This window comes from Cydia pomonella, chromosome 18, assembly GCF_033807575.1.
Source record: "Cydia pomonella isolate Wapato2018A chromosome 18, ilCydPomo1, whole genome shotgun sequence".
NCBI classification, from domain to species: domain Eukaryota; kingdom Metazoa; phylum Arthropoda; class Insecta; order Lepidoptera; family Tortricidae; genus Cydia; species Cydia pomonella.
Genome location: NC_084720.1, coordinates 6221472 through 6238332, shown reverse-complemented (window position 1 = coordinate 6238332; position 16861 = coordinate 6221472). Strand labels below are relative to the sequence as shown.

The 16861-nt window shown below is 38.5% G+C and overlaps 1 protein-coding gene across 7 annotated transcripts in view; it reads left to right on the top strand.

Moving 5' to 3' along the window:
• LOC133527948 (aldehyde dehydrogenase, dimeric NADP-preferring) overlaps positions 1-16861 on the top strand; it is a 54521-nt gene that overhangs the window by 16142 nt on the left and 21518 nt on the right. For 4 of the 7 annotated variants that reach the window (XM_061865158.1, XM_061865159.1, XM_061865157.1 and 1 more), the window contains 2 exons: positions 12429-12472; positions 13933-14172. In XM_061865158.1, the coding sequence (XP_061721142.1) occupies positions 12429-12472; positions 13933-14172 (284 nt within the window). Of the gene's footprint in view, positions 1-3589; positions 3720-11255; positions 11471-11722; positions 11791-12428; positions 12473-13932; positions 14173-16861 lie in introns of those variants that run through there. The other 3 variants (XM_061865160.1, XM_061865162.1, XM_061865161.1) reach the window with 3 other exon arrangements.

Genomic DNA, 16861 nt, shown 5'->3' with positions numbered 1-16861 from the left:
AATGTGTATGACAAAATGTGTGAAACCAGAAAGCTTTTTAAGTCTAAGTTGAAATGGTGCCAGGATAACGAAGAACAGATAAAGATGGACATTTTAGCGACTCGGCACTCAACTAATGACTTCAAGGGCTTCTGGAATCATACAAAGAAGCTGGGAACTGGGGCGTGCGTGCCTGCAAGCGTGGGAGGGCAAAGTGAGCCTAAATGCATAGCTGAGCTCTTTAAAGAGCATTTTAAGGTGGAGTCTCCTTTGGGCGTAGTGTCAACAGAGTCGTCCAGCGCTGAGGCTGTGGTGGGGGGTACTTACGCGCTTGTGAGTGCCAAGCAGGTCGATACCGTGATTAAAGACATGAAGAAGGGAAAGTCACCTGGTCACGACGGCCTCAGTGTTGAACACTTGCGGTTCGCTGGTGTGCATCTGCCCAGGGTGTTGGCGATGTTTTTCAATTTGTGTATTGGCCATGTTTACCTTCCCCAAGAGCTTATGAAGACCATAGTAGTACCAATACCAAAGAACAGGACGGGTGATGCCTCCGACAAGAATAATTATCGGCCAATTTCATTGGCGACCGTAGTGGCGAAGGTTTTGGACCGTCTGCTTGATCTTCAATTTGCCCGCCATATACACCTGAACGAGGCGCAATTCGGTTTTAGGCCAGGGCTCTCTACGGAAACGGCAATTTTGAGGCTCAAGCACACGGTTCAATACTATACTACGCGAAATACGCCGATATACGCATGTTTTTTGGACTTGTCGAAGGCATTCGACCTTGTTTCGTACAATATCTTATGGGATAAGCTCTTGAGGGAGTCTACTGCACCCAGAGAGTTGATCTACATCATGAAATATTGGTACCAAAATCAGAATAACAGTGTGAGATGGGCCGGTGCATACTCAGAGGAGTACAGGTTGGAATGCGGCGTGAGGCAGGGAGGTTTGACGTCTCCGCGGCTTTTCAATCTATATATCAATAGCCTGATCGAGGAGCTCACCGGAGCCGGCATTGGGTGCTCAGTTGGTGGCAAAATAATGAACAATATAAGCTACGCTGATGACATGGCTCTGCTGAGCCCATCGATCGGAGCCCTGGAGATATTGATAGGAATCTGTGAGAGGTACGCGGAGACCCACGGTCTCAGATACAACTCCAAGAAAAGTGAGCTACTCGTGTTTAAGGCGGGTTCAAAAAAACCGAAGTTCATACCACCACTAAAACTGGGAGGAACTGAGTTAAAAAATGTCACTCAGTTTAAGTATCTGGGGCACTGGGTCACCGAGGACCTCTCTGACGATCTTGACGTGGAGCGTGAGCGTAGGGCATTGGCGGTGAGAAGCAACATGTTGGCTCGCAGGTTTGCACGTTGCACGAAGAGTGTCAAAATAACTCTTTTTAGGGCATTTTGTCAGTCTTTTTATACATGCAGCCTGTGGGTCAAGTGTACGCAGAAATCTCTCAATGCCTTACGCATCCAGTATAATAACGGTTTCAGGGTGTTCTTGGGGTTGCCTCGATTTTGCAGTGCGTCGGGGATGTTTGCGGAAGCTCACGTAGATAGCTTTCAAGCCATAATGCGTAAGAGAGTGGCCTCCCTGATGCGCCGTGTTAGTGTCAGCCCCAACAGCCTTCTGAACACTGTTATTGACAGTTTAGATTGTCCAATAGTTGCAAAGTGGAACGCTATGCACATGAACAAATTGAGCAATAGAGGTGTTGTTGGGCTATTTTAGTTATAAGACTTAGGTTAATTTAATTTATTGTATTACTTAATGACTTTTTATATTATTATATTATTTTATTATTATTATTAATTTTTAAATGTTTCTGTTTTTATTATTATATTGTGTAATAAATAATGTATGGGTCTTGTTATCCGAAATAAAAGATTAAATTAAAATTAATATCAGTGCAATCTTGCATCCCTAAAGTATTCGAGAGCTTAATACATGAACTTTTGTATCCCTCGCTTGTTAATGCTATAATCCCTGAGCAGCATGGTTTCATGTAAATCTACAATCACTAATCTTACACTTTACACGAACTACCTACTAGAATATATGGATAAAAGAGCACAGGTTGACGTGATATTCACTGATTTCAGAAAAGCTTTTGACAAGGTGGACCATTTATTGCTTCTGGAAAAACTGGCTTACAATGGCATCCGGGGAAACCTCCTACGTTGGTTCGTGTCGTACCTTTCTAACAGAACCCAAGTCATTACCGTGAATGGGTTTAGGTCTGACTCCACAACTGTACCTTCTGGGGTAATTCAAGGGTCCATTTTGGGTCCTTTGTTGTACATAATTTTTATAAATGATATAAAGGAGTGTTTCAATAACTGTAGTATTCTAATGTTTGCAGATGACTTAAAAATATTTAAATCAGTAAAATCTCATAATGACATTTACTCAATTCAAGATGACATCAACAACTTTATTTCGTACTGCCATAAAAATAAACTTCAACTAGCGGGTGATAAATGTTTGTACATGTGTTTTACGAAAAATAAAAAAAAGAGTAATTGACTCTGAATACAGGATTGGTAACACACCCATCACAAAGGTGTCATCTGTACGAGACTTAGGAATATTATTTGACAATAAACTTGATTTTAACAGTCATATAGAACGAATTATCTCTAAAGCATACCAAATGTTAGGATTTGTTTTAAGAAAAGCAAAAGTGTTTAAAAAGTCATCCACGTACATTCTATTATTCAAAGCTCTTGTTAGACCTCATTTGGAATATGCCTCAATTGTTTGGAACCCTTTTTATTCCAAGTATTCGAAAGCAATTGAAATGGTCCAAAAAAAGTTTTTGCGGGCTACACATAGACGCCTAACTGGCAAACGTATGTCCTACTGTAAATTATTGAAACATTATAAGTTACCCTCCCTGGAGTCAAGGCGCACGTGTTCTGATATGTTGGTTCTCCACAACATTTGCCGTGATAAGTACGACTGCCCGGAGCTGCTTGACAACATACGCTTTAGGGTCCCCTCACGCAGCACTGCCCGTTCTAATGCCTTGTTCGCCGTCCCGACTTGCTCAACTAACGCTGGGATACGCGCACCTTTGCGCCGTCTTTGCAATTCATACAATAAAATGTTCACGGCCGCAGACATTTTCAATACAAGTAGAGTAAGTTTCAAAAAACAAATCCTTGAAATACTAGCTGAGACAACTTAGTATCTTCGTAGAGCGCGCGTTAAGTTTAGCATAGTTTACTGTAGCATTACCTTACCTATATTATATATAGTTCTTAGTGAGAGCGTTTTAGGAGGTAGGTGCACGTCTATTGCAATGTATAACTTATCACTTATACTATTATTGTACTTGCTTCTGTTGTTTCTCCAATAAAATAAAATAAAATAAAAATAGTTTCGGAAAAAAGTGGCTGTGACATAATCGGACAGACAGACGGACATGACGAATCTATAAGGGTTCCGTTTTTTGCCATTTGGCTACGGAACCCTAAAAAACGAATCTAGATTAGGTTAATAACCGTTATTACAATCCGAATAAGCTTCCTGCTCCATTTTATAATACTTCCTGCCAAAACGCCACCGGTCACATTACATACCAGCCTGATTACGACCAGTTATGATGAGCCCGCCGGCCTCGCAGCACGGCGTTAACGGCGTCGCACCAGTGGCCGCGCGCGAGTGTGAAACCGTTGTGACCATAGACACCATAGACCAGGATTGTAAAATGAGTGAAGGTAACACGCGACAAAAAATAATACAAAATATTTTTTTTCCGTTGGCCGTTTCAGGATCGTGACATGACTGAAGGGTAACTTTCAAACCATAAACAAGACAATTTTAACCCTTGACCAATCTTATCGTGAGAATAGTAAAATGATTAAAGAACTGCCAAGAGTCCGAAGCCTTATAATATGTTTATTTTTAAATTTGGACCAGTTGCACTATTTATAGTTCATCGACATTCTTTTGTTTTCGCCGTCGGCATCGTCGTCATGGTGACGGTTTTCGGCGTGTAATCGGTGAAAGTAGTTGGGTAGCAGATTTTATACTCCATGTAACATTATTATGCAGGATTTGTGGTCTACGCTTAGTACGTAGTGTGTTAGGGTTAATAATAAATTAAAAAAGGACTTTTTTATTAAGTAACCCGCAATATTTTACGGTATGAACACATATATGTACCTATAGATTAACTTTTACTATGGGACTAGCCCCGAAATGGCGTGATAATTGATAAAAATTAACTCTCCAATAGAAAATATCAACATCATACCAACCAAATTACCTAAATGTATGAGACTGCAATTTTTTTTTTTAGGTTTTAGGGTTCCGCACCAAAAAGGTACAAAAGGAACCCTTATGGTGCGACTCTGTCCGTCCGTCCGTCTGTCTGCCTGTCTGTCACATCGCTAAATATCTCGAGACCCATTTACTTAAGCTATCGATTTGAAATTTGGAATAGTTATGAATAACGCTAACCCAGCTGCCCAGACGCATTGAAAGTGTTATTTTATTTTTATTAACTATGGAAAATGCCCCTTCATGTTGGGCATTTTCCAAAGGGGGCAAAATTTCAGTCTAGTGACTAGGTCAAGTGGGGTATCATTTGAAAGAGCTCAAATAGTACATTCCAAGACATTTTTTATTTTTTTTGTTCATAAGGAAAGAAAATTGATTTATGACGAGAAATAAATAAGACAAAGTATAAGGCCAGCAAAACGTCCTATTTTATCGCTTGCCATAAGAACGCCTTGACAGGTTATTCGTATAAAGATAACCAAATTAATAATAAAAAAGAGGAAATTGCCGGCCGCATATGTATCTAGAGACTAAAGTCAGAACAAGCTAAGTTGGCAGCGATGTTGATAGCCCAGCCTGTGCAAGTGTTAAGTAAAAGTCATAGTTTCATAGAAGTTTGACGTTTAAAATAACACCTGCTCTATCTAGGCTGTCAAAATCGCTGCCAACTTATCTTGGTTTGAGTCTGCTCCTGTGCTTGAGGCTGATTTCGAACCAGCATTATATTGTGGCTGCAGTAAGAGATTTGTACCTTTTTTCTACCTACTCTTATGACGTGTATTTCAGTTTGGACCAATAATGTTTACATTTACAATCAACTCGATATACCGCCAAAATTATATTTGTCAATGTTTTAATAAGTAAAATGTCTTCATATCGAATAAACATAACTATGACAACGATTTGACGCCGCGGCAGACATTAGTACGATACGAGCTATGCATACAGAATTGAATAAACAAAGAGTTTTATGACCGGCAGAACACGGGAAAATGTCAACAAACAACGAATGCTTACAACTTCTATGTCCTTTGTACAATTAAGTTAATTGAATTAACTAGTGTACAAATTAGCGAACATTATCTAATGCAAAAATAATACCTAATATTTATTTCCAAGAACAATAAACGAAATATTTGTGGTTAGGTTACACTACCCTATAAAACAAAGAATTTACTCCCCAATCCATACACCCACATAGGCGTATTTACCTACAACAAGCAAGCTGATATTATTCAAAAATTATCTCTGTGCGACTTGCAATCCGGAGGTCGCGGGTTCAAACCCCGGCTCGTACCAATGCGTGTTTCGGGACTTACGTACGAAACATTATTTGATATTCACCAGTCACTTTTCGGTGAAGGAAAACATCGGGAGGAAACCGGACTAATCCCAATAATGCCTAGTTTACCCTCTGGGTTGGAAGGTCAGATAGCAGTCGCTTTCGTAAAGACTAGTACGTACGCCAATTGTAGGGATTAGTTGCCAAGCAGACCCCAGGCTCCAATTAACCGTGGCAAAATGCCGGGATAACGCGGGGAAGAAGAGACATTATCCCTGTGCCTCTGTCATGATCCCTGCCTGTGTCTCCCTAGCTTACTATGCTTTGAACGCCACGTCTATCATGCACAGCGCGTCATAGTGAACTTGTCGAAATGCACTAAGGTTGCTATTGGGCTAGCTGCGCGCGTCAGTTCACCTACCCACTCACTTGCTTTTGGTAACTGTAGGTAACTAACAGCTGTCACCCTTATTTTATTATAATAATAGAAGTCACTGAAAAATATTTGGCGGTCAAAGGGTTACTAAATTCAGATATTGTCTATGGCACCTATCTTATTGTATTGAAAACTCTATGGTCATAGAATATCTGAACTTATTAATTAAGTTAGAGAATCAGGCTCTGAATTTCAGAAAATTTCAGCTCGTATGTGATGTGCTGTGCCATAAACTGATAAGCGATAACCAGGAGAAATCATCATCACTGTAAAAGAAAAATAATAATAAACACCCTAATGAAACCGTCTTGTGTGGCCCAATAGATCGGGGAACAAGTAAAGCCTTTTTGAATGTCAATCGGTCTATTTACATTCGCAGCACGATACGCATCTAAATACGTCGACCCGTCCAAAATTACACGCGTACACCACACACAGTTTAGAAAGCCTTTTTATAATTTGCCATCGCGGATTTTGGATCGCAGGATTAGATCAGAGGGCCCACCGCGAACCACGTTCGAGGAATTGCCTCCCTGTCATACTTACGTACGAATTTACAAGTGCAAGAGAGAGGCAACACGTCAAATGTGGTTCACGGTAGACCCTCAGACTACGCTAGTATTCCAGGATTCATCCTCTACTATTGTTGCTGACTATACTTACTTTATCCTAAATCGTTAAATGTGACTACACTTATTAAGAACATTTTTTTGGATCCTAGAGATAGGATGTCAGTTAGGACGACTGAATTAAGGTGTGTGAAGCGTTTAAGCTCATCACAAGCTCATGTGCGTAGTAGGTAATAAACTGCGCACAGTGCTCTTATACTTGCTTTTAACTCTGCGTGACTCGTGGTGTCGTGGTTCGTGGTCAAGAGAAAGGCAAAGGTAGCAGGAAGTAGGTACAACAACTGGATGGAGGAAATGGTACTCAGCTTAATTATGTTTTTTTTACAAAAACGCCAATTAGAACTTTTCGATATCAATTAGTTGGCAAGCGGACCCCAGGCTCCCATGAGCCGTGGCAAAATGCCGGGACAACGCGAGGAAGAAGAAGATCCAAAAAATAAAAAGAAACAGAGGTTGGGCGGTATCACCAGCCGCAATATTACCACTTTACGAATTAATTCATTCATAATGTGCAGTTTGACTGTGGGATTAGCAGAGATCCTCTGATAGCAGTCGCTTTCGTAAAAACGAGTGCCTGTGCCACATCTTCAGATTATGTTCCCTATCAGGCTTCCTAAGTGAATGGTGGCAAAAATACTGGGACAATCTAGATCTAGAAATAATTAATGTCTGACTTAGTACTTACCTGAAAAGTGAAGGCACTAGGTATTTCTCCGGACTATGGACACTTATATGTAAGTTGGTGTACTTAAATTAGGCATTCGCGTCTATCGTCAATATTCTATTTGCGTTCCGGATAAGTATATCGGTGGTACAGCACACTTTACATAGGCACTATTTTTAAACTACCACTTTACAAAGTTCCTACTTTATTTCTAAATAAATCACTGATACGTAAATAGCAGCCTCGTGGGCCTTTGAATAAATAACTTTGACTTACGATTATGACAGCAGTTCATGAAGACCTATTAAGTATACTTACTTTACTCTTTGCCTATTAACATTACGGAAGGTGGAGATAAGGAACAAAATCTCCATATACCAAAAAGTGTCATCAAAAAACTTTAAATAGGTGGCGCTACAATACCTAGAGTACTTGAACAAAAAAATCAAATCATAGACAGCGCACTTCACTCCGTCAATAACGCCTAGGTTCTTAGCTACTCTAGCGCTACTCTGGAGAGATTTGGAACTATTATTTATAGCTGACAGCTGGACACTTTTGCAACAGTTCTACCATAAGAGATGCCACTCCTCTTAATTTAACACTCCATAATTAACATGTTTCTGTAATGTCAAATTGTCAAAAGAGATTCAATACAAAAAACCTACTTAAATATATTAAATTGTAACGAGAAGCCATAGCAGCTTATAATATAAAATACCTACTCTGGAGATTGCAATTATGGAGGTGTTTGCAATTAAACAATTTTTAAATCCAAGATTGAATGAAGTGAAGATTAATGAAGATGATGAAGATCTCAAGGCTCGGAACCGGTTTTTTCTTCATACAAAAAATACCGGTATTATTACGTTCTTTTTCGTTCTTTGGTTTATTATTTCATTTTTAATGGGACTATATAATGCGAAGTTGTTACATACATGATCCAGTCCTACGTAAAGAGTATAAAATAATTAAAAATATTGGGCTATTTCGGGATTTAAAAATAAACCGGTTCCGAGCCCTGGAAGATCTGCATTCAATATTTATGTTTATAAGTAGGTACTGTATGATCCATTCACTCCTTCTTGCGTTTCGTTATTTTTTTGGGTTGCCATCATTCTTAATTTTGAAAATCCCTAATCGGTGGCCATGGGTTGGCCAGTTTTTTACAGATAAGGCGCCAGCGTAGGTTTCCCCTTTCAATCCTAATTACAAAACAAAAATAATTTGTCACTCTATAGTGATTTTATGATCCGAATGCCCTTTGCCATAAAACAAAACTAGAAACAGGAGAAACCTATGCTGGCGCCATCTATGCCCTTTAGTGTACCGAGTCAACAAACCTTTTATTATTCTATGGTCTCTGGCTGTGTGTCCGCCTATGGATTAACTCAGTAGGGCCCTCCACACTCGTGCGCGAATCGAGACGCGAAGCCGCGAACGCGAGTGTGGAGGGCCCTCGCGTCGATTTCGCAGATTGTTCACGCCTCCGCGCCTTATTCCCCGTTTTTTTTCGGTATTTGGCCCGCGTCAAAGGAGACGCGAATCGTGAACTTGCAAGACTCCACACTCGCGATCGCTTCGTACCGCGATTCGCTCACGAGTCGATTTCGCAGATTGTTCACGCCTTCGCGCCTTATTCCCCGTTTTTTGTCGGTATTTGGCCCGCGTCAAAGGAGACGCGAAGCGCGAACTTACAAGACTCCACACTCGCAATCGCTTCGCGCCGCGATTTACTCACGAGTCGGTTAATCTGTTAAACTGTCATAACCTTCTATGGCGGCTACTTGAAGGTGCGAATAGGTGCGAACTAAATCCGATCAGCTGACGCTTCGGCGCCATCTTGCCGCGAACCAAACTGCGAAATCGCCGTGAAGTTGTGCGAGTGTGGAGTCTACGTAAACGTCGCGGTATGTTCGCTCCGCGAAGTCGCGCCGCGATTCGCGCGCATACTCTGGAGGGGGCTTTTGAATCAGTGCCTTGCCGCAAACTAAATCCGATCAGCTGACGCTTCGGCGCCATCTTGCCGCGAAATCGCCGTGAAGTTGTGCGAGTGTGGAGTCTACGTCAACGTCGCGGTATGTTCGCTCCGCGAAGTCGCGCAGTGACCATATAAAAAAATCTGTTATTTGGTACTTGTGTGTACCTACATCGATATAGTCTGTCAAACCTGGGAGCCTAGCCATGAGGATAATCGTACCTATATCGAAAATCACCACATGAAGATAAAAAAATATAGCGGGATGACACGATGACAGATACTACGAAAAGTCACATGACTATCTTTTCATACCTTTATTTTTCGAATGTTTCGATTCGCGTATTCTATTAACGATTAACATCTTAGGCTCCCTGGACTAGGTAATATTGGTCGATTTGTTACCATTATCCGATACAGGGTTCCGTTTGTGTTTAATATTGTGCAGTTTTACTGGTGACGTTATTGACAACTTGTGACAACTTGTGTCATTAATTAATATTTGAGTCTGTTTTTTATTTGCCTGTTTAGTGACAAAAATCAATATCATATAGCCCGGGTGATTTCACTTTGGACTGCCTGCTAAGGCAGACAGAAATCCGAACTTAGAGGCCTGGCTGGTGGTGTTTAAATATTATTGTGCCTCAGTCGATGGAATCACTAATCAACTGGAAGCACAGCTCTGGTCAATACGAGTAGGCGAAGTGTGCCCTTTAAGATCCCAATTCATGTTATATTTAATAGTTAGTTGAAAGGTATTGACATATTTTTTTACTAACTTGATTGATGGTTTTATAATATGATTGATAATTGCTTTTCCAAATGTTTCATTTTTATTTTCCTTGAGTTGGCAGGCTTGAAATATCCATAACATTGATCTGTCGATCAAAGTTGAAATAATTTTGTCAATAATGCGCTCTTGATCATATTAGGATAACTTTATAACCGGACCATATAAGTTTACATATGTATAGGTACATTCCGCAACAGTTATCTAATACCTAATAGATTCAATGCCCTGACGAGGACAGGCTCGCCTGTTCACCTTGTACCTCTAATGGCCTAAACCTAAACGAACATGTATATAATTAATACTAAACTGTGTTATTCGTTGTATGGAGCAAAAATACATGTATCTAATAATGTTTTAGGTAAACTACAATTTTATATTTCAGTATTAAGAGATGTTGACTGCTAACGGTTTTATTAAATCTGCCCTTTATAATTATATGTTTTGGGTACAGTGCAATAAAGCGTCGTATTCAATTCATAGTGTTGGATTCACTTTTAGTATCTTACTTAATAAACAGCCTGTATAAGGAAACCAATCTTATTTTTGTACACATGTTTACTACAAAACCTAGGTTACAATTTTGTCATTAAGGTCAAGAGTATAATTAAAATCTGGTTTTGCGACCCTCAAAACGTATCGTTGACAATGTATCGAACAGTTGATTTACTTACATTTGTTCAGTCAGGTTGTCCAGTTGTTATGTTGGTGACAACGATATAATTTATATCATATAATTTACCCTTTTATTCTAGTTTTACTGAACTCTAACGTCAGAGTAATTTATTGCTGCAAGTTCATATTCTGCTACTCAAAGAAAGATCGCTTTAAGTCTACAAATGTATGTGTTGTAGGTATATTGCTTTGTAGTCGACGTAGTCATCACAAATATCATTGTTTCGATATAATTACCAAAAAAAAAATACTAAATAGTATATTGTGATACATATTGGAACAACACAACAGGCGCTTAATATTAAATTACAAGTAATGTAACCACGATGTAAAACTAATTGTGGCGTGCTGTTTGATGGGCTACTTTTACATGATTAAAATAAATTATCACAAACTTAACGCAGGTGGCAACATTTTAAATTCTCTCCGCTGCACTTCATGTCATTCATTTAAATTTCATTCGTCCATTCGCAGCTCGTGAATGCGAATGGTTTAGTTCGATTCGAACTGTCAGTTCAGTTCAGTATTCAGTCAGTAGTGTCAAACTTCAAAAGTGAATTGTGCTTACATCGTGTTATCGTAAATTGCCCAATCATTATTCCATTAAAATACGATTTCTGCGGTGAACTAGTTGTCTTGGCAATTAGATAACAAAGGAACTAGTAAACGCTTGCTAGTCATTTTAATTTTGTTTACTTGTCCGCGAACTTTAACCCAAAATAATGACTCTCGGTAAGTTAATTTATTCGAAACTTGTTTGCTTCATAAACTATGTTTTAAACAAAATCAACTTCATAAATTGAACTTAACATACCTGATTACAAAAATAATGTACTAGAAATAAAGCAACATACTTTTTGCCAAATTCTACAATCAAACGAGATTGATATGTTTACATTGCACAACAAACATTAGCCTAGATAGGTAACTATGTATCGCACACTAAGTTGCTAGATTGATTATGTAAACTATTCATATGTCAGATTGGTAAACACTCCAACGCTTAATAGAACTTAAAATTTTAGAAATGTTACTGCTAGAATCACTAGTTGGTAGGTTTTGAAAAGTGTATTGTAATAGTCTCAGAAATGCTTTGAAAAAAAAGTTCACAAAGTTGTAGTAAGGTGAACAGGTTAGCCTTGAATGTGAATATTAAGTGGAATAAATGAGTATTCATGTTATCCTGTTTTTGTTTTTTTAGTGTTTTAAAAATGTATGCTTTATATAGTTAAAAACTGCTTAAGGAGGTTCTGAAGGTAACTTATCAAAAAAGCATCTTAAGTGGGTATGCATATTAAAAGCAGTTTGCAGGGACTAATGTAAAATGGAGTATTATGCAGGAAATCATATTGAATGTGCTACTGTATTCTTATTTTGATTGTCAGCCATGACATCATTTTTTCAAACGAACTTTAACCTATACTTGTTAGATAGCTAATATCTAACAAGACAAGGTGATAAAATATCTGAGAATTTGGTGGTCCAGATCTAATGGCCAAAAAATCAAAGCTGATTTAACATTTTTAGTCTCTTGTATGTTAGAATGTGCATCAAATATGAATCCATATTATAGAATTTGAAAGTTCTAAGAATGTCAGGAATATGTAGTCAAAGTCTTTCAGGCTAGTGGCCCACCCAGTATATATTATAAATATAAGTGTATTTCATTTTCTATTTTTCTTTGTTACAGGAGCAATATCAAATTCAAAGCCGAAGCCGGTTAACATTGAGGAGGTATGTAATCTGGTTACCATATAACTACCCAACTATAGTCCTAGACAGGTTTTGACAAACTTTTTAGAAAAAGAGCCAAACGCAACAAAAATCTACAATAATCTGTAGATCAAAAAGCTACAACTCAATTGATTGACTAAGCAACAACTTTCAGTGTTAAAACATAGTTGAAAAAGGATAAAATAATTTTATAACCCCCAACTTAAAGAAGTTATGCTATGAACTTAATAAAAAAAACCAAGAAAATCCATCGGGGGCTGCCATCTCTATTTTAAATATAAACAAATAATCAGTACGGTACAGTAACATAAATAATAAGGGATATTAACCAAAACTCTGAGTAGGCAGCGTCATTAGGACATACTGGGAACCTACCACGAAATGCGATAATCGAGATTTCATTATGGAGCGATAAAAAGGTAAACAACATTTCGATGGTAGGCCAACAAACAATGTTTATGTGCTAGTGCTGCTATCTGACAGCAGAACATTGCAGTAATAACCCCTATTTAGCTAACATTGCAACAGTTTGAATATATTTATATAGCCCTTTGTTCTGAACATGTTTGTTGTTTTTAAGATAGTAACTTGGTTTTAAATATTTATATGAAGTCTCTTAGTCCAGTGTGCCTGTCAGCAAAGGCCTCCAGGAACATTGCGGTAATACCCCCCTATTTAGCATAACATTGCAACAGTTTCAATTATTTTAAATAATATACTTGCACCAACAAAATCTTGATATTTATCAATTTATCCCATCCTATCAGAAAGAAACCAAAGTGTAAAATTTTAGTAGCACTTTTAAATTGTCACCAGGACTCCTTGATCTATCACATATGTTATCGATAGTAGAAAAATAAAAATGTTATTTATTAAGGTAATTATAAACACATTACATTCCAAATTAAGGGGTACAATTACGGTTATTATTAATTAATGTTACACTAAACTAAGACTAAAAAGGTATCATGAAACCTTACTCCCACAATAGCATGTTTAGTATTTAGTCTTAAGTTAACAATGCTGTTCGTTGATTCACACACTCTCCCGACAAACAACCTGTGCCTTTTATGCATTATAGCATAAATGTCATCTACTCTGTTCTCGACGAACATACCAGACGCACTACACTGCCACGGCGAATAATACAGGCGATAGTTCAAATTATTATCATTTATCAAATAAATGTTTATTTTCAACATGTTGATAATGTTATGAACTTGTTGCTACTGCTTATTTTTTTGTATGTATGATATGGTACCGATTTTTTAGATTTTTATCACTTTATTCGTGTTTAGCAATTTTTGTTTTTAGTTATATTTAAAATACTTTATGCCTGCCCTTACCGGGATTAGAACCCAGGATCATCGGCTTCATAGGCAGGGTCACTACCCACTAGGCCAGACCGGTCGTCAAAATATAATGCCTACTTGAGTTTAAGCTTGTTTAATTTTTAACAGATCGTCCAAAGGGCAAGAGACACATTCGCTCGTGGCGTGACCAAACCGCTGGCATGGCGCAAGCAACAACTAAAGAACCTCTTACGTATGTACGAGGAGAACTACAACGCGATGGTCGAGGCCCTGCACAAGGATCTGCGGCGATCCAAGATGGAAGCCGTGCTGCTGGAGGTCGACTACCTTATAAATGACTTGAAGAGCATGCTGCATCATATTGACGAGTGGGCCAAGCCGGAACATGTAAGTGAATAGGGACTATACAGAAGGAAACGCCTTGCAAGGAATTGTTGCGGGAACAGCTCAGTCTGCAAAGACGCGCCTCGCATTGAGGTTATCAGATCACACTGATGCGAATTCGCACTTCGCTCTGGTCTATGGGAATGACAGCGCTATGCGCGTATATAGCAATGTGAAGTATCCAATCTGAAGATAACCTATGGGTTCCCCTTGCGAAGTACGTCTTCACAATCTGACCTGCTACGCGCGGCAATTTGCTCGTTTGGCCTTTTAGCGAGTAAGATGCTTGTGTGATATCGGCTCTGTGTGGACTGCTTGCTCATGAACTATGTAGAAGTAGGAGCCCTTGCTGCTTGAATAGTTTTAGATTACTTGAATAATATAATGCTATAGGTTAAGGTTATGTGGGTTTTTAGGCTGCGTTCCCACCAGAGATCGGATCCTCGCACATCTCTGGTAGAAACGTAGCCTTTGTACGCGAAAAAATCTATGAAAAGAAATTGTTCGAGTGGAACCAAAAATAGTGATGATTCCATGCATCATTAAGTCTGATTTTTTACCTGTACTTTTAAAATAATTCAAAGTCAAAGAATGTCAAACTTATTATGCGAACTTCTAAACCGTGTACTCAAAACTCAAACATGTAGGTAAGCGAAAATGTTAATTATGTAAACATGCGCAAAACAATGATCCAAGTTTCCGGACAGTTGATAAGTGACAATAATACATTATCAATACTTTTGTTTACCTAACTGTCCTGACTTATCGCGTATAGATACTGCAACAAAACAAACAATAAGGAAACTTTTTCAAATAAGAATAAAATCGAACAATGAGTTAAAATTGGTTCTAGAAATTGACATAGGCAAATCCCGACGTCGAAAAGAAACTTGATGGAAAAATTAAGAGACAAAATGTTGAAATATGTATAAACACCAGCTACTAGTATTTACAATGATAAAGCTTAATGACGAAAAGAAGTATATTTAAAGCGCGATTCGGGAATGAGACGGAGAGGTAAGATTGAAGTCTATGTCTAAGGAGAGACTTTGCCTCCTTGTGTGTGTTCTACCGCTTGTACAATGGGCTGTGCTCTGAAGAATGTTTTACATGATGCCAACGGCCGCTTGCCGTCGGCAGGGTGTTCGTTCTCACACCCTATAACCACATTGGAGCACTGTACGATTTAAGAGAGATTTCCCGTCGCTCCGGCTGTGAAACGAGCTCCCTGTAGTTTTCTTGAAGGATATCAGTAACGCAGGGTCGCAACACGCATGTAACACCCCTGGAGTTGGAGGGATCCATAGTGACTGCTTGCCATCAGGCGGGTCGTATTTTTGTTAACCACCGACGTGGTATAAAATAAATGCGATATTATATTAAATAACTTATTTGTTACATTTCACGCTCAACCGTTATAGAGGAAATCCGGTATTTAGTAATCCGTAATTTTTGAGGTTTTCAATAAAGGGTATTTGTTATAGGTTATATTATATCAGGTATACATATGTACAGGTACTGGAACTGCTAAATTGACACTATCTGAACACAACACTACTGTCAAGACGTTAGGGTGCAAGATATTTCCAAGGACGAGTACCTACCTCAGCCTACGATCGACTAGCATGGAAGCTGTGTGTAAGAATACAAGCGTTTTTTTTTAATGCAGGATAACCTTTAACTCACATTGTCGCCTAAAGATTTGCAAAAAATCTTAATTTAGTAACGTTTAAAATAACTAGTTTTTTAGGTATTGAACACCTCGCATGCGTGTTGTGAGTTGTGACTGCGCCAACAATGAAGTCATAAAAAGTGTCTAATTGATTCCATCGATTAACATAGTCTATTGTGATATCGAGTCTCGACTGCAAAACTACCTATCTTGATCGAGCCGTAAATAAGCATTGTCACTTAATTAGTCTTAATGTTTCTCGTTATCAAGCTTCGATTGTGTTCAAAGGTTAGCAACATTCATTAACAACGTATCAAACGAAGGCAAATGATTTCTCCAAATCTATCAATCAAGGGCAAAAGGCCCTTGTATCAAAAATACTCTGTGACTGCGACTTCGTATTGTCTTTTTAGGGTTCCGTAGTCAACTAGGAACCCTTATAGTTTCGCCATGTCCGTCTGTCTGTCTGTCTTCCGAGGCTTTGCTCCGTGGTCGTTAGTGCTAGAAAGCTGAAATTTGGCATGTATATATAAATCACTAAAGCCGACAAAGTCGTACAATAAAATCAAAAAAAAATTTTTTAGGGTACGTGGAGGCACACGTAAATTCGGGGTGAAAAATATTTTTTTTGCTTCAACTTCCTACAGTGTGGGGTATTGTTGGAAAGGTCTTACAAAAGGGGTCTTCAACAAAAATTTTTTGATTAAGTGAATATATTCGGATATAATCGCCCCGAAAGAAAAAAAAATGTGTCCCCCCCCCTCTAACTTTTGAACCATAGGTCCAAACAATATGAAAAAAATCGTGGAAGTAGAGCTTAAGAAATATATTAAATGAAAACTATAGCGGACATTATCAGTTTAGCTGTTTTTGAGTTATCGCAAAAAGTTTCCTCTTCATAGTAAAAAGACTTTAATTAGGTACTGATTATGCAAATTTGCCTATTTGTTTAACTCGGGTGAAAGGTACCGTTTCATACCTTGGTTAACAATTTACTATACTTTAAGCTCCAGTTTAGCT